Source organism: Mustelus asterias, chromosome 2, assembly GCF_964213995.1.
Source record: "Mustelus asterias chromosome 2, sMusAst1.hap1.1, whole genome shotgun sequence".
In the NCBI taxonomy this organism is placed as follows: Eukaryota; Metazoa; Chordata; class Chondrichthyes; order Carcharhiniformes; family Triakidae; genus Mustelus; species Mustelus asterias.
Window position 1 is genome coordinate 2,564,734 of NC_135802.1, and position 25,556 is coordinate 2,590,289.

Genomic DNA, 25,556 nt, shown 5'->3' on the forward strand with positions numbered 1-25,556 from the left:
TTGTGGACTCAGCTCCACTTACCCGCCCACTCACCATAACCCTTAATTCCTTTACTGTTCAAAAATTTATCTATCCTTGCCTTGAAAACATTCAATGAGGGAGCCTGAACTGTGTATTGTTGAATTTGGGAAATGTGCAGTGGGAGAGCTGCCTCCCTGGCTTGCTGAGTGATGGTGATTGTTGTGCTTTGTAGGTTATTCGGGACGGGCTGGCAGCTCGCACTGGGCTACGGGTTGGAGACCGTATTCTGGAAGTGAATGGCATTGATCTTCGACATGCGACACATCAGGAGGCGGTGATGGCCCTGCTGTCCAACCAGCAAGAGATTCGGCTGCTAGTCCGCAGGGATCCCCCTCCCCCAGGAATGCAGGTGGGTTATGAGAGGATATCTAACATTCACTCTAGGGGCTGAGCCCAAAGGCAGTTCTGACTCTCACACCTCATCATCCGCTTTGTGCTCTCTGAAATCCGCCTTCTCTCCAGTCTGGTGTTTTTATTCATTCTTTGGTTGCAGGCGTCACTGGCTGGACCAGCTTTTATTGCCCATTTTTAGTTACCCCTTGACAAGGTGCTGGTGAGCAGCCTTCTTCAACCGCTGCAGACCATGTGGTGTAGGTACACCCACAGTGCTGTTAGGCAGGGAGTCCCAGGATTTTGACCCAGCGACAGTGAATGAAAGGCCGATATATTTCCAAGTCAGGTTGGTGTGTGATTCGGAGGGGAATCTCCAGGAGGGGGTGTTCTGCTGCCCTTGTTGATCTGGGTGGCAGGGTCATGGGTTTGAAAGGTGTTGTTTCCTATCCTTACTGATTGTGGTCTGTGAGTTAGGAAGTTCAGGATCCAGTCGCAGAGGGAGGTGCCGAGGCCAAGGCCACGGAGTTTGGAGATGAGTTTTGTGGGAATAATGGTGTTGAAGGCTGAGCTGTAGTCAATAAATAGGAGTCTGACATAGGTGTCCTTGTTATCTAGGTGATCCAGGGTTGAGTGCAGGGCCAGGGAGATGGCGTCTGCTGTGGACCTGTTGCGGTGATAGGCAAACTGTTGTGGATCCAGGTAGTCCGGGAGGCTGGAATTGATTCGTGCCGTGACTAACCTTTCGAAGCACTTCATAATGATGGATGTCAGAGCCACCGGCTGATAGTCATTAAGGCACGCTGCTTGGTTTTTCTTAGGTACCGGAATGATGGTCGTCTTCTTGAAGCAGACAGGGACCTCAGATTGTTGTAAAGAGAGGTTGAAGATGTCTGTGAATACCCCCGCCAACTGATCCATGCAGGATCTGAGTGCTCCTCCGGGCACCCCATCCGGGCCAGTCACTCTCCGTGGGTTGACCTTCGAGAAAGCTGCTCTGACATCTGCAATGGTGACCCCAGATACAGGTTCATTCAGGGCTTCCAGGGTGGAGGGCGTGCTCTCGCTGACCTCTTGCTCAAAACGGGCATTGAATGCATTGAGCTCATCAGGGAGGGGTGCGTTGGAGCCGGCGATTTTACATGCCTTCATCTTGTAGCCTGTTATGTCTTGCAGACCTTGCCATAGCCGGCGGGTGTCGGTGTGGCTAGCCTGGGACTCTAGCTTGGTCTGGTTCTGTCTTTTAGCATCTTTGATGGATCTCCTTAGATCGTATCTGGCTTTCTTGTATAGGTCAGGCTCGCCTGACTTGAAAGCCTCAGACCTGGACTTCAGTGGATATCCTTGTTCATCCGTGGTTTCCAGTTGGGAAACACACGGATTTGTTTCATTGGCACACAGTCTTCTACACAATTACTGATGAAGTCAGTTACTGTAGTGGCGTACTCGTTCAGGCTGGTTGCTGGCGTTGGATTTGAATCCAGAATTTCTGGGCCAGAGCGAGAGATGCTACCACAGTTACCACAAGACCTCCTTGGCCTCAACTGCTTTGTGTGGTAGTGAATTCCACAGGCTGACCACTCTCTGGGTGAAAACATTTCTCCTTATCTCCATCCTAAATGGTCTACTCTGTACCCTCAGACTGTGACCCATGGTTCGGGGCATAGAGTATAAAAGTTGGGGTCAGATGTTGCAGATGTATAGAACGTTGGTTCGGCCGCATTTGGAATACTGCGCCCAGTTCTGGTCGCCACACTACCAGAAGGACGTGGAGGCTTTAGAGAGAGTACAGAGGAGGTTTACCAGGATGTTGCCTGGTATGGAAGGGCTTAGTTATGAGGAGAGATTGGGTAAACTGGGGTTGTTCTCCCTGGAAAGACGGAGGATGAGGGGTGACCTAATAGAGGTGTATAAAATTATGAAAGGCATAGATAGGGTGAACGGTGGGAAGCTTTTTCCCAGGTCGGTGGTGACGTTCACGAGAGGTCATAGGTTCAAGGTGAGGGGGGGGGGAGGTTTAACACGGACATCAGAAGGACGTTTTTTACACAGGGTGGTGGGGGCCTGGAATGCGCTGCCGGGCAAGGTGGTGGAGGCGGACACACTGGGAACGTTTAAGACTTATCTAGATAGCCACATGAACGGAGTGGGAATGGAGGGATACAAAAGAATGGTCTAGTTTGGACCAGGGAGCGGCATGGGCTTGGAGGGCCGAAGGGCCTGTTCCTGTGCTGTATTGTTCTTTGTTCTGGACTCCCCCACCATTGGGAACATCCCTCCTACCTTGTCGAGTCCTGTTAGAATTTTATAGGTTTCTATGAGATTCCCCCTCACTCTTCTGAACTCCAGTGAATACAATCCCAACTGACTCAATCTCTCCTTGTACATCAGTCCTACCCATCCCAGGATCAACCTGATAAACCTTCTCCACACTCCCCCTAGGGTTTCGGACAAGGAGACGAAAACTGTACACAATATTCCAGGCATGGCCTCACCAAGGCCCTGTATAACTGGAGCAAGACATCCCAGTCCTCTAACCCTCTCGCTATGAAGGCCATGTGATGTAGGTACACCCACACTGCTGTTAGGGATGGAGTTCCAGGATTTTGACCCAGCGACAGTGAAGGATGGTGAGTGACCTGGAGAGGAATCTCCAGGTGGTGGTGTTGCCATGTCTGCTGTCGGTGGAGCCTTGATGAGTTGGTGCAGTGTATCTTGTTGGTGTCAACCGGTAACTAGATGCAAATCATCTTCTTCCGTCGGGAAAAAGTCTGAGGTCACGTACCAACCGACTCAAGAACAGTTTCTTTCCTGCTGCTGTCAGACTTTTGAATGGGCCTCCCTCACATTATGTTGATCTTTCTCTACACCCTAGCTATGACTGTAACACTACATTCTGCACTCTCGCGTTTCCTTCTCTATGAACGGTATGCTGTATAGCGCGCAAGAAACAATACTTTTCACTGTATGTTAATACATGTGACAATAATAAATCCAATCTTGTTGAGAATGTTGCGGGTCAGGTTGATTTTGGTTTGATTTGATGTTGCACACTGCGACTAGCGCAGAAAGGTAGAAACTGACACTGAAGTGATGGATTGCTGCATTGTTGGGTTGTCATCTTTCAGAAGAAACTTCAACCACGTTTCCAGCTGCCTTCCCACATGGATAGAAAGATCCTACAGCCACTATTCCGAGGAAAAGCAAGGGAGATCACTGGTGTCCTGGTCAATTCTTAAACAAGATAACAAGATGAGGCATACAAGATGATCAGAGGATTAGATAGGGTGGATAGTGAGAGTCTTTTTCCTCGGATGGTGTTGGCTAGCATGAGGGGACATGGCTTTAAATTGAGGGGTGAGAGATATAGGACAGATGTTAGAGGTAGGTTCTTCACTCAGAGAGTAGTAAGGGCGTGGAATGCCCTGCCTGCAGCAGTAGTGGACTCGCCAACATTAAGAGCATTTAAATGGTTATTGGATAAACATATGGATGATATTGGAATAGTGTAGGTTAGATGGGCTTTACATTGGTTTCACAGGTCGGCGCAACATCGAGGGCCAAAGGGCCTGTACTGCGCTGTAATGTTCTATGTTCTAACAAAAGCAGGATATTCTGATAGATTTCATTCCCAACATCACTGGAAACTCAACACCATCCAGAACAAAAGCAGCCCACTTACTGGGTCAAAATAGAATCCCTACAGTGCAGAAGGAGGCCATTCAGCCCATTGAGTCTGCACCGACAACAATCCCACCCAGGCCCTATCCCCATAACCCCACACATTTACACTGTTAATCCCCCTGACAGTAAGGGGCAATTTAACATGGCCAATCAATCTAAGTAAGAAGTCTAACAACAACAGGTTAAAGTCCAACAGGTTTATTTGGTGCTGAATTGGGGGAAGGCTAACTACAGCCGGATTAGGCAGGATTTGATGGCTGTTGATTCGGAGAGGCTGTTCGAGGGTAAATCCACATCTCGCATGTGGGAATCTTTCAAGGAGCAGTTGATAGGACTGCAGGACAGGCATGTGCCTGTAAAGAGGAAGGATAGGAAAGGTAGGATTCAAGAGCCGTGGATAACCAGTGAAATTGTGGGTCTAATCAAAAAGAAAAAAGAGGCATACATGAGGTCCAGGCAGCTAAAAACAGATGGAGCACTGGAGGAATACAGAGAAAGTAGAAAAGAACTCAAACAGGGAGTTAGAAGGGCAAAAAGGGGTCACGAACTGTCCTTGGCAGACAGGATTAAGGAGAATCCTAAGGCATTTTATACATACGTTAGGAACAAGAGGGTTGTTAGGGAAAGAATCGGACCTCTCAGGGACAAAGGAGGGGAATTATGCTTAGAACCAAAGGAAGTAGGTGAGATCCCAAACGAATACTTTGCATCAGTATTCACAAAGGAGAGGGACATGTTGACTGGCAGTGTCTCAGAGAGATGTGTTGACCCGTTAGAAAAAATTTCAATTACAAGGGAGGAAGTGTTAGGTTTTTTTAGGAAACATTAAGACAGACAAATCCCCAGGGCCAGATGGCATCTATCCTCGACTCCTCAGGGAGGCGAGAGATGCAATTGCTGGGCCTCTAACAGAAATCTTTGTCTCTTCACTGGACACAGGTGAGGTCCCAGAGGATTGGAGGATAGCAAATGTGGTCCCGTTATTTAAGAAGGGTAGCGGGGATAACCCGGGTAATTATAGGTCGGTGAGCTTGACGTCCGTGGTAGGGAAATTGTTGGAGAAGATTCTTAGAGATAGGATATATGTGCATTTAGAACTGAATAATCTCATTAGTGATAGACAGCATGGTTTTGTACGAGGGAGGTCATGCCTCACAAATTTGGTTGAGTTTTTTGAGGAGGTGACAAAAACGATTGACGAGGGAAGGGCCGTGGATGTCGTCTATATGGATTTTAGTAAAGCGTTTGACAAGGTCCCTCATGGCAGGCTGGTGCAAAAGGTTAAATCTCACAGGATAAAAGGTGAGCTAGCTAGATGGGTGGAGAACTGGCTTAGCCATAGAAGACAGAGTGTAGCAGTGGAGGGGTCTTTTTGCGGTTGGAGGTCTGTGACTAGTGGTGTTCCGCAAGGCTCAGTACTGGGACCTCTGCTGTTTGTGATATATATAAATGATTTGGAGGAAGATGTAGCTGGTGTGATCAGTAAGTTTGCGGACAACACGAAGATTGCTGGAGTTGCGGATAGTGATGAACATTGTCAGAGAATACAGCAGGATATAGATAGGCTGGAACATTGGGCGGGGAAATGGCAGATGGAATTTAATCCAGATAAATGCGAAGTGATGCATTTCGGTAGATCTAATGTAAGGGGGAGCTATACAATAAATAGAAACATAGAAAAACTACAGCACAAAACAGGCCCTTCGGCCCCACAAGTTGTGCCAAACATATCCCTACCTTCTAGGCCTACCTATAACCCTCCATCCTATTAAGTCCTATGTACTCATCCAGGAGTCTCTTAAAAGACTCTATTGAGTTTGCCTCCACCACCACTGATGGCAGCCGATTCCACTCGCCCACCACTCTCTGTGTGAAAAACTTACCCCTAACATTTCCCCTGTACCTACCCCCCAGCACCTTAAACCTGTGTCCTCTCGTAGCAGCCATTTCCACCCTGGGAAAAAGCCTCGAAGAGTCCACCTGATCTATGCCTCTCAACATCTTATGGCAGACTAGTGGTCTGGCACAAATGGCAGAACCATCAGGAGTATAGACACACAGAGGGATCTGGGTGTACAAGTCCACAGATCCTTAAAGGTGGCAGCACAGGTGGAGAGGGTGGTCAAGAAGGCATATGGCATGCTTGCCTTTATTTCACGGGGCATAGAATATAAAAGTCGGCATATGATGTTGCAGCTGTATAGAACGTTGGTTAGGCCACATCTGGAATACTGCGTCCAGTTCTGGTCGCCGCACTACCAGAAGGACGTGGAGGCTTTGGAGAGAGTACAGAGAAGGTTTACTAGGATGTTGCCTGGTATGGAGGGTTTTAGCTATGAGGAGAGATTGGGTAAACTGAGGATGAGGGGTGACCTAATAGAGGTGTATAAAATTATGAAGGGCATAGATAGAGTGAACAGTGGGAAGCTTTTTCCCAGGTTGGAGGTGACGAACACAAGGGGTCACGGGTTCAAGGTGAGGGGGGCAAGGTTCAACACAGATGTCAGGGGGACGTATTTTACACAGAGGGTGGTGGGGGCCTGGAATGCACTGCCAAGCAAGGTGATTGAGGCGGACACACTGGGATCGTTTAAGACTTATCTAGATAGCCACATGAACAGACTGGGAATAGAGGGATACAAACGAATGGTCTAGTTGGGCACATGAGCGGCACAGGCTTGGAGGGCCGAAGGGCCTGTTCCTGTGCTGTATTGTTCTTTGTTCTCTTTGGTAGCAAAAGCCACGAGCTTTCAGAACAGGCCTGTTCCGAAAACTAGTGGCTTTTGCTACCAAATAAACCTGTTGGACTGTAACCTGGTGTTGTTAAACTTCTTACTGTGTTTACCCCAGTCCAACACCGGCATCTCCACATCATGACAATCAATCTAACCCAGACATCTTTGGACAAAATCCTGAAATCGCTCCCTAACAGCATTGTGGGTGTACCTACACCTCAGGGACTGCAGCGGCTCACCAAAACCTTCTCGAGGGCAATCTGTGAAACAATAAATGAGACATCCTACAGTCATTAAACTCACTGCATTAATAATAGTCTTTTGTCTATGGCACAGACTGCTTCCGCTCACACCAATGGTGGAGGGAGTCGATGTTTATGTTGAAGGATGAGATGCCAATCAAGTGGCCAGCTCCCTCTTGTGGTGCTGAGCATTGTTGCAGTTGACTCGGGTCACAGGGTTGCTGAGTGTCAGGCTGAACAGTAACGTTGACCTGATGGGCTGAATGAGTGAGTTCCCTCCAGCCACACGTTGGCTGTTGCTATCGGGAAGTATTCTGTTCATTGCGCAGCTTCCTAATCTTTCAGTAAAGTTTATTTATTAGTCACCACTCGGTTTACATTCACGCTGCGATGAAGTTACTGTGAAAATCAGCTCTTCAGCAGCAAGTGGATCCTTTTGTAAGATCTGTGGATTTTGGTATCTGTGGGGAACAGAAGTGGGGAGGGGGGTACAGAGGAGTGGGACAAGGTTGGGGTACAGAGAGGGTCGGTGAAGACAGCAGGATTGGGGAGGGGGAGGACAGGGCTGGGCTGAGGAAACACTGGGAGAGGGGAGGTTTGTGTGTCTCTATTCAAGCAGTGAGAGACTGATCATTAAATGCCCTCTAATGTTGTTGTTGTGGTTGTGCCGCTGTGTAACAGGAGGTCCGGATCGACAAGCTACCTGGAGAGAAGCTGGGGATCAGCATTCGAGGGGGAGCGAAAGGCCATCCTGGAAATCCATTTGATTCCACAGATGAAGGGATCTTTATTTCAAAGGTACTGAATCATAAAGCACAGCCTGGCTCTGATAGATCGCTTCGACTGTGGCAGTGTGACCAGGCAACTGTGTCTCCCCCCCCATCGCTCACTGTGACCCCCCCATCGCTCACTGTGACCCCCCCATCGCTCACTGTGTCCCCCCCCCATCGCTCACTGTGTCCCCCCCCCCATCGCTCACTGTGACCCCCCCATCGCTCACTGTGTCCCCCCCATCGCTCACTGTGTCCCCCCCCATCGCTCACTGTGTCCCCCCCCCATCGCTCACTGTCCCCCCCATCGCTCACTGTGTCCCCCCCATCGCTCACTGTGACCCCCCCATCGCTCACTGTGTCCCCCCCCCCCATCGCTCACTGTGTCCCCCCCCCGCCATCGCTCACTGTGACCCCCCCATCGCTCACTGTGACCCCCCCATCGCTCACTGTGACCCCCCCATCGCTCACTGTGTCCTCCCCCCCATCGCTCACTGTGTCTCCCCCCCCATCGCTCACTGTGTCTCCCCCCCCATCGCTCACTGTGACCCCCCCATCGCTCACTGTGTCCCCCCCATCGCTCACTGTGTCTCCCCCCCCATCGCTCACTGTGACCCCCCCATCGCTCACTGTGACCCCCTCATCGCTCACTGTGACCCCCCCATCGCTCACTGTGTCCCCCCCCATCGCTCACTGTGTCCCCCCCCCATCGCTCACTGTGACCCCCCCATCGCTCACTGTGTCCCCCCCCCATCGCTCACTGTGTCCCCCCCATCGCTCACTGTGTCCCCCCCCATCGCTCACTGTCCCCCCCATCGCTCACTGTGTCCCCCCCCATCGCTCACTGTGTCCCCCCCATCGCTCACTGTGTCTCCCCCCATCGCTCACTGTGACCCCCCCATCGCTCACTGTGTTCCCCCCCCCCATCGCTCACTGTGTCCCCCCCCGCCATCGCTCACTGTGTCCCCCCCCGCCATCGCTCACTGTGTCCCCCCCCGCCATCGCTCACTGTGACCCCCCCATCGCTCACTGTGTCCCCCCCCCATCGCTCACTGTGACCCCCCCATCGCTCACTGTGTCCCCCCCCTATCACTCACTGTGTCCCCCCCCCATCACTCACTGTGTCCCCCCCCCATCGCTCACTGTGACCCCCCCATCGCTCACTGTGACCCCCCCCACCATCACTCACTGTGACCCCCCCATCGCTCACTCACTGTGACCCCCCCATCGCTCACTGTGTTCCCCCCCCCCGTCGCTCACTGTGTCCCCCCCCCGCCATCGCTCACTGTGTCCCCCCCCCCGCCATCGCTCACTGTGACCCCCCCATCGCTCACTGTGTCCCCCCCCCATCGCTCACTGTGACCCCCCCATCGCTCACTGTGTCCCCCCCCCATCGCTCACTGTGTCCCCCCCCCATCACTCACTGTGTCCCCCCCCCGCCATCGCTCACTGTGTCCCCCCCCATCGCTCACTGTGTCCCCCCCCATCGCTCACTGTGTCCCCCCCCATCGCTCACTCACTGTGACCACCCATCGCTCACTGTGTCCCCCCCCCATCACTCACTGTTCCCCCCCCCCCCCATCGCTCACTCCCATCGCTCACTCACTGTGACCCCCCCATCGCTCACTCACTGTGTCTCCCCCCCCCATCGCTCACTCACTGTGACCCCCCCGTCGCTCACTGTGACCCCCCCATCACTCACTCACTGTGACCCCCCATCACTCACTGTGACCCCCTGTCGCTCGCTCACTGTGACCCCCCCATCACTCACTGTGACCCCCCCGTCGCTCACTGTGACCCCCCCATCACTCACTGTGACCCCCCCCGTCGCTCACTGTGACCCCCCCATCACTCACTCACTGTGACCCCCCCATCACTCACTGGGACCCCCCCGTCGCTCACTGTGACCCCCCCATCACTCACTGTGACCCCCCGTCGCTCGCTCACTGTGACCCCCCCATCACTCACTGTGACCCCCCCCATCGCTCACTGTGTCCCCCCCATCACTCACTCACTGTGTCCCCCCCATCACTCACTGGGACCCCCCCGTCGCTCACTGTGACCCCCCCATCGCTCACTCACTGTGAAGAGAGACACAGGAACAGGGGTGCTGAGAACCCTCTCAGTTTCTCAGAGAATCTGGCATTGCTAGTCTATTTGGTGAGAGCTCAGAGTCACAGTGCGAATGCAGCCCTTCAGCCCATCGAATCTGCACCAACAAACGAAAAGCACCTCAACTCTCACCAAATCCCATCTGCCAGCACTTGGCCCACAGCCCTGAATGTTACGATGCGCCAAGTGCTCATCTCGGTACTTTTTAAAGGATGTGAGGCATCCCGCCTCCACCACCCTCCCAGGCAGCGCATTCCAGACCCTCACCACCCTCTGAGTTTTTCCTCACATCCCCCCTAAACCTCCTGCCCCGCAACTTGAACCTGTGCCCCCTTGTGACTGACCCTTCAACTAAGGGGAACAGCTGCTCCTTATCCACCCTGTCCATGTCCCTCATAATCTTGAACACCTCGATCAGGTCACCCCTCAGTCTTCTAGAACATAGAACAGTACAGCACAGAACAGGCCCTTCGGCCCACGATGTTGTGCCGAGCTTTATCTGAAACCAAGATCAAGCTATCCCACTCCCTATAGAACATAGAACATAGAAAGCCACAGCACAAACAGGCCCTTCAGCCCACAAGTTGCGCCGATCACATCCCCACCTCTAGGCCTACCTATAGCCCTCAATCCCATTAAATCCCATGTACTCATCCAGAAGTCTCTTAAAAGACCCCAACGAGTTTGCCTCCACCACCACCGACGACAGCCGATTCCACTCACCCACCACCCTCTGAGTGAAAAACTTACCCCTGACATCTCCTCTGTACCTACCCCCCAGCACCTTAAACCTGTGTCCTCTCGTAGCAACCATTTCAGCCCTTGGAAATAGCCTCTGAGAGTCTACCCTATCCAGACCTCTCAACATCTTGTAAACCTCTATCAGGTCACCTCTCATCCTTCGTCTCTCCAGGGAGAAGAGACCAAGCTCCCTCAACCTATCCTCATAAGGCATGCCCCCCAATCCAGGCAACATCCTTGTAAATCTCCTCTGCACCCTATCATCCTGGTGTGCTCCATGTGCCTATCCAATAACCGCTTAAATGTTCCTAAAGTGTCTGACTCCACTATCACTGCAGGCAGTCCATTCCACACCCCAACCACTCTCTGCGTAAAGAACCTACCTCTGATATCCTTCCTATATCTCCCACCATGAACCCTATAGTTATGCCCCCTTGTAATAGCTCCATCCACCCGAGGAAATAGTCTTTGAACGTTCACTCTATCTATCCCCTTCATCATTTTATAAACCTCTATTAAGTCTCCCCTCAGCCTCCTCCGCTCCAGAGAGAACTGCCCTAGCTCCCTCAACCTTTCCTCATAAGACCTACCCTCCAAACTAGGCAGCATCCTGGTAAATCTCCTCTGCACTCTTTCCAGCGCTTCCACATCCTTCTTATAGTGAGGTGACCAGAACTGCACACAATATTCCAAATGTGGTCTCACCAAGGTCCTGTACAGTTGCAGCATAACCCCATGGCTCTTAAACTCCAACCCCCTGTTAATAAAAGCTAAGATGTGGAGATGCCGGCGGTGGACTGGGGTAAACACAGTAAGAAGTTTAACAACACCAGGTTAAAGTCCAACAGGTTTATTTGGTAGCAAAAGCCACACAAGCTTTCGGAGCTGCAAGCCCCTTCTTCAGGTGAGTGGGAATTCTGTTCACAAACAGAGCAAATAAAGACACAGACTCAATTTACATGAATAATGGTTGGAATGCGAATACTTACAACTAATCAAGTCTTTAAGAAACAAAACAATGTGAGTGGAGAGAGCATCAAGACAGGCTAAAAAGATGTGTATTGTCTCCAGACAAGACAGCCAGTGAAACTCTGTGGGGGTTACAAATAGTGTGCCATGAACCCAATATCCCGGTTGAGGCCGTCCTCGTGTGTGCGGAACTTGGCTATCAGTCTCTGCTCAGCGACTCTGCGTCGTCGTGTGTCGCAAAGCTGATAGCCAAGTTCCGCACACACGAGGACGGCCTCAACCAGGATATTGGGTTCATGGCACGCTATTTGTAACCCCCACAGAGTTTCACTGGCTGTCTTGTCTGGAGACAATACACATCTTTTTAGCCTGTCTTGATGCTCTCTCCACTCACATTGTTTTGTTTCTTAAAGACTTGATTAGTTGTAAGTATTCGCATTCCAACCATTATTCATGTAAATTGAGTTTGTGTCTTTATTTGCTCTGTTTGTGAACAGAATTCCCACTCACCTGAAGAAGGGGCTTAGAGCTCCGAAAGCTTGTGTGGCTTTTGCTACCAAATAAACCTGTTGGACTTTAACCTGGTGTTGTTAAACTTCTTACAATAAAAGCTAACACACTATAGGCCTTCTTCACAGCTCTATCCACTTGAGTGGCAACCTTTAGAGATCTGTGGATATGAACCCCAAGATCTCTCTATTCCTCCACAGTCTTCAGAACCCTACCTTTCACCCTGTAATCCACATTTAAATTTGTCCTACCAAAATGAATCACCTCACATTTATCAAGGTTAAACTCCATTTGCCATTTTTCAGCCCAGCTTTGCATCCTATCTACGTCTCTTTGCAGCCTACAACAGCCCCCCACCTCACCCACTACTCCACCAATCTTGGTGTCATCAGCAAATTTACTGATCCACCCTTCAGCCCCCTCCTCCAAGTCATTAATAAAAATCACAAAGAGCAGAGGACCAAGCACTGATCCCTGTGGCACTCCGCTAGCAATCTGCCTCCAATCCGAAAATTTTCCATCGACCACCACCCTCTGTCTTCGATCAGACAGCCAGTTACCTATCCAATCGGCCAACTTTCCCTCTATCCCACACCTCCTCACTTTCATCACAAGCCGACCGTGGGGGACCTTATCAAAGGCCTTACTAAAATCCATGTATATGACATCAACTGCCCTACCTTCATCAACACACTTAGTTACCTCCTCAAAAAATTCAATCAAATTTGAGAGGCACGACTTGCCCTTCACGAATCTGTGCTGATTATCCCGGATTAATCCGCATCTTTCTAAATGGTCGTAAATCCCATCTCGAAGGACCTTTTCCATCAATTTACCAACCACTGAAGTAAGACTAACCGGTCTATAATTACCAGGGTCATTTCTGTTCCCTTTCTTAAACAGAGGAACAACATTCGCCATTCTCCAGTCCTCTGGCACCATCCCCGTGGACAGCGAGGACCCAAAGATCAAAGCCAAAGGCTCTGCAATCTCATCCCTTGCCTCCCAAAGAATCCTAGGATACATTTCATCAAGCCCAGGGGACTTATCGACCTTCAGTTTATTCAAAACTGCCAGGACATCCTCCCTCCGAACATCTATTTCCTCCAGCCTATTAGCCTGTAACACCTTCTCTTCCTCAAAAACATGGCCCCTCTCTTTGGTGAACACTGAAGAAAAGTATTCATTCATCACCTCGCCTATCTCTACTGACTCCATACACAAGTTCCCACTACTGTCCTTGACTCACCCTAACCTCACCCTGGTCATTCTTTTATTCCTCGCATAAGAGTAAAAGGCCTTGGGGTTTTCCTTGATCCGACCCGCCAAGGACTTCTCGTGTCCCCTCCTAGCTCTCCTAAGCCCCTTTTTCAGCTCATTCCTTGCTAACTTGTAACCCTCAGTCGAGCCATCTGAACCTTGTTTCCTCATCCCTACATAAGCTTCCCTCTTCCTTTTCACAAGACATTCCACCTCTTTTGTGAACCATGGTTCCCTCACTCGGACATTTCCTCCCTGCCTGACAGGGACATACCTATCAAGGACACCCAGTATTTGTTCCTTGAAAAAGTTTCACTTTTCATTAGTTCCTTTCTCTGACAGTTTCTGTTCCCATGACAGTCTCTGCTCCAGAGAAAACAACCCAAGCCTATCCAACCTCTCTTTATAACTGAAGCGCTCCGTCCCAGGCAGCATCCTGGTGAATCTCCTCTGCACCCCCTCCAGTGCAATCACATCCTTCGTATAATGTGGTGACCAGAACTGCACACAGTGCTCCAGCTGTGGCCTCACCAAAGTTCTATACAACTCCATCATGACTTCCCTGCTTTTGTAATCTGTACCCCGATTGATAAAGGCAAGTGTCCCATGTGCCTTTTTCACCACCCTACGAAGTTAATAAAGCTGATATTGTTCTGGGATTTATTAATAGGGACACAGACTACACGAGCAAGGAGGTTATGCTGAATTTAAACAAGACACTAGTTAGACCTCAGCTGGACAGTTCTGGGTGCCTCTCTTGGAAGGATGTGAATGCATTGGAGTGAAAGCAGAAGAGGTTTACAAGATTGGTTCCAGGGATGAGAAACTCCAGCTATGAGGATAGATTGGAGAGGTTGGGACTGTTCTTACTTGGGAAGGATATACTGGCACTGGAGGGGGTACAGAGGAGATTCACTAGGTTGATTCCGGAGTTGAGAGGGTTGGCTTATGAGGAGAGACTGAGTAGACTATGGCTATACTCATTGGAATTCAGAAAAATGAGGGGAGATCTGATAGAAACATATAAGATTATGAAGGGAATAGATAAGATAGAAGCAGGGAAGTTGTTTCCACTGGCGGGTGAAACTAGAACTAGGGGGCATGGCCTCAAAATAAGGGGAAGCAGATTTAGGACTGAGTTGAGGAGGAACTTCTTCACACAAAGGGTTGTGAATCTGTGGAATTCCCTGCCCAGTGAAGCAGTTGAGGCTACCTCATCGAATGTTTTTAAGGCAAGGATAGATAAATTTTTGAACAGTAAAGGAATTAAGGGTTATGGTGAGTGGGCGGGTAAGTGGAGCTGAGTCCACAAAAAGATCAGCCATGATCTTATTGAATGGCGGAGCAGGCTCGAGGGGCCAGATGGCCCACTCCTGCTCCTGGTTCTTATGTTCTTATGTTCTCCTTGGAGAGAAGGCTGAGAGGAGATTTGATAGAGATGTTCAAAATCATGAGGGGTTTGGACAGAGTCGATCGGGAGAAACTGTTCCTGCTCGGAAAAGGATGGAGAATGAGGGGCACAGATTGAAAGTGATTTGATAAAAAACATTTTCACCCAGCGAGTGGTTGGGGTCTGGAATGCTCTGTCTGGAAGTTGCTGGAAGCAGCTTCAATCGAGGCATTCACGAGGGCACTGGATTATTATTTCAATAGAAACAATGTGCAGGGGGACGGGGGAAAAGGCACGGGGACGGGGGAAAGGTAGGGGGACAGGAGAAAAAGCAGGGGGACGGGGGAAAAGGCAGGGGGACGGGGGAAAAGGCAGGGGGACGGGGGAAAAGGCAGGGGGACAGGGAAAAGGCAGTGGGACGGGGGAAAAGGCAGGGGGACGGGGGAAAAGGCAGTGGGACGGGGGAAAAGGCAGGGGGACGGGGGAAAAGGCAGGGGGACGGGGGAAAAGGCAGGGGGACGGGGGAAAAGGCAGGGGGACGGGGAAAAGGCAGGGGGACGGGGGAAAAGGCAGGGGGATGGGGAAAAGGCAGGGGGACGGGGGAAAAGGCAAGGGGGCGGGGTAAAAGGCAGGGGACGGGGGAAAAGGCAGGGGGACGGGGGAAAAGGCGGGGGGACGGGGGAAAAGGCGGGGGGACGAGGGAAAAGGCAGGGGGACGGGGGAAAAGGCAGGGGGACGGGGGAAAGGTAGGGGGACGGGAGAAAAAGCAGGGGGACGGGGGAAAAGGCAGGGGGACGGGGGAAAAGGCAGGGGGACGGGGAAAAGGCAGAGGGACGGGGGAAAAGGCAGGGGTATAGGGAAAAGGCAAAGGGACGGGGAAGAGGCAGGGGGACGGGGAAAAGGCAGGGGGATGGGGGAAAAGGCAGGGGGACGGGGAAGAGGCAGGGGGATGGGGAAAAGGCAGGGGGACGGGGAAAAGGCAGGGGGACGGGGAAAAGGCAGGTATGGGGAAAAGGCAGGGGGACAGGGGAAAGGCAGGGGAATGGCACTGCGTCATGATGCTCTTTTGGAGAGCCGGTGCAGACACGATGGGCCAAATGGCCGCCTCCTGCACTGTAATGATTCTATGCTTCAACAAGGACCCCACACACACAACTGGCACGTTCCAGGGTTTGAGCAATAAATGTTTGGGGAGTTATAACTGTTCTATTTTTGTTTCCATACCAAAGAATCCTGATCAGAAATCCAAGAACCCTGTTTGTTTTGGACTTGACCTGCTGGCGTCCCCGTTGAAGACTGATTTTGGGATGAACCCCAGTGATTTACCTGTGGGGGAATGTGAACACAGCCCCTGTTGTGGTGTACAGCTCAGGATCCGAGTACTGGTGATAAGAATTTCTGTTTGCCCTTAGGTGAGTTCCAGTGGAGCAGCAGCGAGGGATGGCAGATTGTATGTGGGCCTGAGAATCCTGGAAGTCAACAACCATAGCCTGCTGGGAATGACACACACGGAAGCAGTGCGCATCCTGCGAGGGATTGGAGACACATTAACAATTCTGGTCTGTGATGGCTTCGACCCAAGGGCAGCTTCAGCCATAGCCATGGAGGTAAAGAATCCGAGTCCGAGGCTGGATCCAGTTCACTCAATGTGGGCGTTGTGTATCCCTGTGTGAGAGAGCATTGAACAGAAACTCAAAGAGTCGCTGTTTATCAGAGTGTTGGAGAATGTGTTGGTTTTCCCATTGGGAGTAATTGGGATGATGAATGTTGCCCATACAGTGGGCAGCTCTTACCCATTAAGAGCTTTTCAGGCTTCACTGCCTCATCCCATTGACATTCGCCTTACCCAAGTCTAGAAGCTTCACAGCTGCTTCATGTTTCTGCCCTTCAAACAGGACATCAATCTCAAACAGAATACCAGTCTTCTGAATAAAGGTTCACACCGCAAGGCTGTTAACTAAATCTGGTTCATCACTAAATTTAAAATGATATTCCCTTTGTTGGTTTTAGGATATATTATTGCAGAAAACTATTCCAGACACAGTGAAGAAATTGACTGTGCTTCTGATGTGATATTTTACGACTTCTAATCATAGAAACTAGAAGCAGGAGGAGGCCATTCGGCCCTTCGAGCCTGCTCCGCCATTCATTTTGATCATGGCTGATCATCAAATTCAATATCCTGATCCCCCTTCTCCCCATATCCCTCGATCCCTTTAGCCCCAAGCGCTATATCTAATTTCTTCAAATCAGACAAAGTTTTGGCCTCAACTACTTTCTGTGGGAGTGAATTCCACACATTCACCACCCTCTGGGTGAAGAAATTTCTCCTCACCTCAGTTCTAAAAGATTTACCTCTTATTCTCAAACCATGGCCCCTACTTCTGGACTCCCCCAGCATCGGGAACATTCTTTCTGAATCTACCCTGTCTAATTGTGTCAGAATTTTATAAGTTTCTTTGAGATTCCATCTTGCTCTTCTAAACTCCTGTGAATTCAATCCGAACCGACTTAGTCTCTCCTCATATGACAGACCTGCCATCCCAGGAATCAGCCTGGTGAACCTTCACTGCACTCCCTCTATAGCAAGGACATCCTTCCTCAGATAAGGACACCAAAACTGCACACAATATTCCAGGTGTGGCCTCACCAACACCCTATACAATTGCAGCAAAACATCCCTATCCCTGTACTCAAATCCTCTCGCTGTGAAGGCCAACATACCATTTGCCTTCTTTACTGCCTGCTGTACCTGCATGCTTACCTTCAGCGACTGATGCACAAGGACACCCAGGTCCCGCTGAATATCCACCTCTCTCAATTTACACCCATTCAAGTAATAATCTAGTTGAGGCCAAAAAGTTGTTTGATTTCAAGAAGATGGATGTCGTTTATATGGACTTCCAGAAGGCTTTTGATAAAGTCCTGCACAAGAGTCTGTTAGCTCAGGTGGAAGCCCATGGAATTGAAGACAGATTGCTGGCGGGGAAAATGGTTGAATAACAGGGGACAGAGTGTTATAGTAATGGGTAAGAACTCAAATTGGAGATGTGACTAATGGTATCCCGCAGGGATCTGTCTTGGGGCCTCAATTATTTACAATATTCATTAACAACTTGTCCAATGAGATTGTAGGGGCGGGGGAGGTGTGGATTGAGGTGCATAGCTCCTAAAAAAACAATGAACAGGTGCAGAAAATAGTCAAGAAGGCCAACAGAATGCTGGCCTACGTATCTACAGGGCTGGAGTATCGGGATGCAGATGTTATGCTGCGGTTGCACAAACCGCTAGTTAGAGGTCACTTAGCTAGTAAGGGCACCACACACCTTAGGAAGGATGTTTTGGCCCTGGAGGGAGTTCAACACAGGTTTCTAAGAATGATACCTGGACTTCAGGGGTTAAACTAAGAGGAGAGACTAGACTAATTAGGCCTTTATTCTCTCAAATTGAGGGGTGATCTGATAGAAGTCTCCAAAATATTTACAGGGAAGCACAGGGTGGATAAGGATAAACAGTTTCCACTGGTTGAAGGCACTGGAACCAGGGGCCATGACCTAAAAACTAGGTAAGAGTTTTAACAACTCTTACTGTGTTCACCCCAGTCCAACGCCGGCATCTCCACATCATGCCTAAAAACTAGGGCCAGGCCATTCAGGAGAGATGTTCGAAACACTTCTACACTCAGAGAGTGGGGTAGGTTTGGAACTCTTCCCCAAACGGCGGTGAATGCTGGTTCCATTGTTAGCTTTAACTCTGAGATAGCCAATTTGCATTGAGCAGGGGTATCAAGGGGTGTGGGCCGAGGGCAGGTACATGGAGTTCAGCCACAGATCAGCCATGATCTTATTGACTGGCGGATCTCGCCTGAGGGGCTGAATGGCCTTCTCCTGTTCCTGTGTTCCCCTCCTCAGTCTCCTCTGCTCCAAGGAAAACAAGCCCTCTCTCCTGATTTCAATCATTTACATTTTTGTTTGCCCGTTTGTATTGCCTCAATTTCAATTTCTGGCTGATACACCAAACTCTTCCCCTTCTGATTGTTTTTGAACAATTTGTACTGCCTGACTTGAGCCCAGGATTTGACATCAAAGGGTGACAGCCTGAGCACAGAGGGAGTGCCGCACTGTCAGAGGGTCAGTACTGAGGGAGTGCCGCACTGTCAGAGGGTCAGTACTGAGGGAGTGCCGCACTGTCAGAGAGTCAGTACTGAGGGAGTGCCGCACTGTCAGAGGGTCAGTACAGAGGGAGTGCTGCACTGTCACAGGGTCAGTACAGAGGGAGTGCTGCACTGTCAGAGGGTCAGTACAGAGGGAGTGCTGCACTGTCAGAGGGTCAGTACTGAGGGAGCGCTGCACTGTCAGAGGGTCAGTACAGAGGGAGTACTGCACTGTCAGAGGGTCAGTACAGAGGGAGTGCCGCACTGTCAGAGGGTCAGTACAGAGGGAGTGCTGCACTGTCAGAGGGTCAGTACTGAGGGAGCGCTGCACTGTCAGAGGGTCAGTACAGAGGGAGTGCTGCACTGTCAGAGGGTCAGTACAGAGGGAGTGCTGCACTGTCAGAGGGTCAGTGCTGAGGGAGTGCTGCACTGTCAGAGGGTCAGTACAGAGGGAGTGCCGCACTGTCAGAGGGTCAGTACTGAGGGAGTGCCACACTGTCAGAGGGTCAGTACAGAGGGAGTGTTGCACTGTCAGAGGGTCAGCGCTGAGGAAGTGCCGCACTGTCAGAGGATCAGCGCTGAGGGAGTGCCGCACTGTCAGAGGGCCAGTGCTGAGGGAGTGCTGCACTGTCAGAGGGTCAGTACTGAGGGAGTGCCGCACTGTCAGAGGGCCAGTGCTGAGGGAGTGCTGCACTGTCAGAGGGTCAGTACTGAGGGAGTGCCGCACTGTCAGAGGGTCAGTGCTGAGGGAGTGCTGCACTGTCAGAGGGTCAGTGCTGAGGGAGTGTCGCACTGTCAGAGGGTCAGTACTGAGGGAGTGCCGCACTGTCAGAGGGTCAGTGCTGAGGGAGTGCTGCACTGTCAGAGGGTCAGTACTGAGGGAGTGCCGCACTGTCAGAGGGTCAGTACTGAGGGAGTGCCGCACTGTCAGAGGGTCAGTACTGAGGGAGTGCCGCACTGTCAGAGGGTCAGTACTGAGGGAGTGCCGCACTGTCAGAGGGTCAGTACTGAGGGAGTGCCGCACTGTCAGAGGGTCAGTACTGAGGGAGTGCCGCACTGTCAGAGGGTCAGTGCTGAGGGAGTGCTGCACTGTCAGAGGGTCAGTACTGAGGGAGTGCTGCACTGTCAGAGGGTCAGTACTGAGGGAGTGCCGCACTGTCAGAGGGTCAGTACTGAGGGAGTGCCGCACTGTCAGAGGGTCAGTGCTGAGGGAGTGCTGCACTGTCAGAGGGTCTGTACTGAGGGAGTGCTGCACTGTCAGAGGGTCAGCACTGAGGGAGTGCCACACTGTCAGAGGGCCTGTGCTGAGGGAGTGCTGCACTGTCAGAGTGTCAGTACTGAGGGAGTGCCGCACTGTCAGAGGGTCAGTGCTGAGGGAGTGCCGCACTGTCAGAGGATCAGCACTGAGGGAGTGCTGCACTGTCAGAGGGTCAGTGCTGAGGGAGTGCTGCACTGTCAGAGGGTCAGTGCTGAGGGAGTGCTGCACTGTCAGAGGGTCAGTACTGAGGGAGTGCCGCATTGTCAGAGGGTTAGTACTGAGGGAGTGCCGCACTGTCAGAGGGTCAGTACTGAGGGAGTGCCGCACTGTCAGAGGGTCAGTACTGAGGGAGTGCCGCACTGTCAGAGGGTCAGCACAGAGGGAGTGCTGCACTGTCAGAGGGGCAGTACTGAGGGAGTGCCGCACTGTCAGAGGGTCAGTGCTGAGGGAGCGCCGCACTGTCAGAGGGTCAGTACTGAGGGAGTGCTGCACTGTCAGAGGGTCAGTACTGAGAGAGTGCTGCACTGTCAGAGGGTCAGTACTGAGTGAGCGCCGCACTGTCAGAGGGTCAGTGCTGAGGGAGCGCCGCACTGTCAGAGGGTCAGTACTGAGGGAGTGCCGCACTGTCAGAGGGTCAGTACTGAGGGAGCGCCGCACTGTCAGAGGGTCAGTACTGAGGGAGTGTCGCACTGTCAGAGGGTCAGTACTGAGGGAGTGCCGCACTGTCAGAGGGTCAGTGCTGAGGGAGTGCCGCACTGTCTGTAGAGTAGTACATGACGAGTGCCGGACTGTTGGCCGTGCTGTCTATCTGATGAAGCTGACGCCCTGTTTGCTCTTTTACGTTGTAACTCCTCCTTGTTTTTTTTCAGTCTTCACCAGGTATCATTGTTAACCCTTTTGCTGCTGGATTGGGTCGAAAGAACAGTATGGAGAGTATCTCCTCCATCGATCGGGACATGAGCCCCGAGGAACTGGAAATCTTGCAGAAGGTAGGATATTGACAAATGGGTTCCAGTGGTTTGTGAAGCCCAGAGCAGATCACTTTGAGGCCTTTCCATTCCAGCAGAAGTGAAAATGCACAATTCTCTGTTCGGTCACTTGGTGCAGGAGTTGAATGGTGTTGAAAAGTGAAATGTTGCTGAAGTTTTTCATCCTGCACTCATCAGGACAACAGGAAAAATGTCAAATTTCAAACAATCGCCACAATATACACCATGTGAGAAAAGCGCTGGTTGATGAACAAGGCAACTCTGATTGGCAAGTTGTTGTCATGGAGAAAACAATGACCATAAGATATAGAAGCAAAAGCCTGCCATTCGGCCCATCGAGTCTGCTCTGCCATTGAATGAGGTCATGACTGATCTGATGTGATAATCCTGAACTCCACTTTCCCGCCTTATCCCCATAACCCTCGATTCCCTTACTGATTAAAAACCTGCCTATCTCAGCCGTGAGCACACTTAATGACCCAGCCTCTACAGCGCAACTTTGGAAGAAGCAACAAGACAAGGGAGTATTTAATGAATGGCAGCACATTAGGAAGCTCAGAGGAACAGATGAATCTTGGGGTAATTATTCACAGACCCCTGAAGGTGGCAGAACATAGAAACTGGAAGCAGGAGGAGGCCATTCGGCTGATCATCAAATTCAATATCCTGATACCCCCTTGCCCCCATATCCCTTGATCCCTTTAGCCCCAAGAGCTATATCTAATTTCTTCTTGAAATCAGACAATATTTTGGCCTCAACTGCTTTCCGTGGCAGTGAATTCCACACATTCACCACCCTCTGGGTGAAGAAATATCTCTTCACCTCAGTTCCAAAAGGTTTACCCCTTATCCTCAAACTATGACCCCTAATTCTGGACTCCCCCACCATTGGGAACATTCTTTCTGAAACCTACCCTGTGAGAATTTTAACAGAAATAGGACAATTAGGAAAGCATATGGGACACTTGCTTTTATCAGTCATGACGTAGAGTATAAGAGCAAGGGGTAATGTTGGAGTTGTATAGAGCATTGGTGAGGCCACAGCTGGAGTACTATGTGCAGTTCTGGTCACCTCACTACAGGAAGGATATGGGCTCAAGGTGAGAGGGGCGAGGTATAACTCAGATATCAGAGGGACGTGTTTTTTACACAGAGGGTGGTGGGGGCCTGGAATGCGCTGCCAAGTAGGGTGGTGGAGGCAGGCACGCTGACATCGTTTAAGACTTACCTGGATAGTCACATGAGCAGTCTGGGAATGGAGGGATACAAACGAATGGTCTAGTTGGACCAATGAGCGGCACAGGCTTGGAGGGCTGAAGGGCCTGTTTCCTGTGCTGTACTGTTCTTTGTTCTTTGTTCTTTGACAGCACTAGAGGGGGTACAGAGGAGGTTCACCAGGACGCTGCCTGGGACGGGTTCTTGGATGGGTTCTTGATTAATAAGGGGATCAGGGGTTATGGGGAAAAGGCAGCAGAATGGGGAAGAGAAAAATATCAGCCATGATTGAATGGCGGAGCAGATTCGATGGGCCGAGTGGCCTAATTCTGCTTCTATGTCTTATGGAGCATTTGAGCTAGAAGGAGAGACTCGATAGGCTTGGTTTGTTTTCTCTTGAGCAGAGAAGGCAAAGTGCATTACCTCACAGTGATCAGGGTTAAATACCATCTGCTGCTGCTCTGCCCGTCTGACCAACCCATCTATATTTCCCTGTAACCTACAACCATCCTCTTCACTACTAACAACCGGACCAATCTTGGTGTCATCTGCACACTTGCTTATCATTCCTTCCACATTTTCATCTATCTTGTCTATGTCTATAACAAACAATAAGGGTCCCAGTACTGATCCCAGTACACCACTGGACACCGGCTTCCCGTCACTCAAACAGTCTTCTACCAACATAAAAGGTGTGGCTATGGGCACCTGCATGGGTCCCAGTTATGCCTGTCTCTTTCTGGGTTATGTGGAGTATTCTATGTGGCCCTTGTGGCTAAAGGGATCAAGGGGGTCTGGAGAGAAAGTGGGAGTGGGATACTGAAAGTGCATGATCAGCAATGATAATATTGAATGGTGGAGCAGGCTCGAGGGGCCGAATGGCCTCCTCCTGCACCTATTTTCTATGTTTCTATGTTTTTCCTGTTCCAGTCCTCCCCCGGCCCCCTCCCACTTCTTTATCAGTACATTGACAACTCAGAGCCACTTCATGCTCTTGTCTGGACCTGGAAAAATTTATTAATTTTGCTTCCAATTTCCACCCCTCTATCCAGGTCCATCTCTGACACTTCTCTTCCATTCCCTGACCTCTCTGTCTCCATTTCTGGTAATAAACTGTCCACGAGTATCCATTACAAGCCCACTGACTCCCACAGCTATCTGGGCTACAGCCCACATCCTGTAAGGACTCCATCCCATTCTCTCAGTTCTTTTGCTTCCGCCGCATCTGTTCTGATGATGCCACTTTCCAAAATAGCGCTGTCGATATGTCTCCCTTGTCCTCAATCGTGGTTTTCCACCCACTGTGGTTGACAGGGCTCTCAACCGCGTCCAATCCATCACCCGGGCTACTGCTCTCACCAGCTCCCCTCCCTCCCAGAAGCAGGATAGGGCCCCCAACTTTGACAAAGGGTCATCTGGACTCGAAACGTCAGCTCTTTTCTCCCCTTACAGATGCTGCCAGACCCGCTGAGATTTTCCAGCATTTTCTCTTTTGGTTTCAGATTCCAGCATCCGCAGTCATTTGCTTTTATCGAGGGTGCCCCTTGTCCTCACTTTTCACCCCACCAGCCTCCACATTCAAAGGATCACCCTCCGCCATTGCTGCCAACGCCAGCATGATGCCACCACTCAACACACCTTCCCCTCGTTCCCCCTGTCAGCATTCCGCAGGGACCATTCCCTCTGGGACACCTTAGTGCACTCCTCCATCACATCCAACACCTCACCCCCTGCCCACAGCACCTTCCCATCCAATCACAGAAGGTGCAACTCCTGCCCTTTTACCTCCTCCCTGCTCACCGTCCCAGGCCCTAAACACCCCTTTCAGGTGAAGCAGTGCGTCACAGGCACCTCCTTCAATCTGGTCTGTTGCATTCGCTGCTCCCAATGCGGTCACTCTCCATCGCAGAGACCAAACGCTGACTGGGTGACTGCTTTGCTGAACACCTTCGATCTGTCCACAAGCAGGACCCAGACCTTCCTGTCGTTTGCCACTTCCCCACAGCACCGTGCTCTCCTGTCCACGTGTCTGTCCCTGGCCTTTTGCAATGTTCCAGCGAACCCCAACGCAAACTGGAGAAACAGCACCTCATCTTCCCATTGGACACTTTACAGCCTTCCGGACTGAACATTGAGTTCAACAACTTCAGAGCGTGAACTCTCCCCTCCACCTTCACCCCATTCCCATTTATTTTATTTCATTCTGTTTCTTCTTTTCATCCATTTTATCATCTTTCTGTCTCACTTCCATTTTTCCACTTCTCCATTTGGCTGTTACTGCTTTCCTGAGAGGCCATTCCCCTCAACTCTATATCGGTTCTGCAGGGGACAGGGTTTCCTGCACTGCCTGCCTAGTACTCTTACTCTACCTGGTGGTCACCTTTTTTTAATTCATTCATGGGACATGTGCGTCGCTGGCTGGCCAGCATTTATTGCCCATCCCTAGTTGCCCTTGAGAAGGTGGTGGTGAGCTGCCTTCTTAACTCGCTGCAGTCCATGTTCTGTGGGTTGACCCACAGTACTGTTAGGGAGGGAGTTTCAGGATTTTGACCCAGTGACAGTGAAGGAACGGCCGATATATTTTTAAGTCAGGATAGTGAGTGACTCGGAGGGGAATCTCCAGGTGGGGGTGTTCCCAGGTATCTGCTGCTCTTGTCCTTCTAGATGGAAGCGGTCGTGGGTTTGGAAGGTGCTGCCTAAGGAGCCTTGGTGAGTTGCTGCAGTGCATCTTGTAGATGGTACAATGTAGATGCTGAGCATCGGTGGTGGAGGGATTGAATGTTTGTAGATGTGGTGCCAATCAAGCGGGGCTGCTTTGTCCTGGATGGTGTCAGGTTTCTTGAGTATTGTTGGAGCTGCTCCCATCCAGGCAAGTGGGGAGTATTCCATCACACTGCTGACTTGTGCCTTGTAGATGGTGGACAGGCTTTGGGGAGTCAGGAGGTGAGTTACTCACTGCAGGATTCCCAGCCTCTGACCTGCTCTTGTAGCCACTGTGTTTATGTGGTGAGTCCAGTTGAGTTTCTGGTCAATGGTAACCCCAAGGATGTTGACAGTGGGGGATTCAGTGACGGTGACACCATTGAATGTCGAGGGGCGGTGGTTAGAGTGTCTCTTATTGGTGATGGTCATTGCCTGGTATTTGTGTGGCGCGAATGTTATTTGCCACTTGTCAG

The 25,556-nt window shown here is 50.9% G+C and overlaps 1 protein-coding gene across 1 annotated transcript in view; it reads left to right on the plus strand.

Moving 5' to 3' along the window:
• Positions 1-25,556, plus strand: part of scrib (scribble planar cell polarity protein) — a 322,951-nt gene that overhangs the window by 99,339 nt on the left and 198,056 nt on the right. The window contains exons 11-14 of the mRNA XM_078230184.1: positions 195-371; positions 7,695-7,811; positions 16,178-16,372; positions 21,046-21,165. Of these exons, the coding sequence (XP_078086310.1) occupies positions 195-371; positions 7,695-7,811; positions 16,178-16,372; positions 21,046-21,165 (609 nt within the window). The remainder of the gene's footprint in view (positions 1-194; positions 372-7,694; positions 7,812-16,177; positions 16,373-21,045; positions 21,166-25,556) is intronic.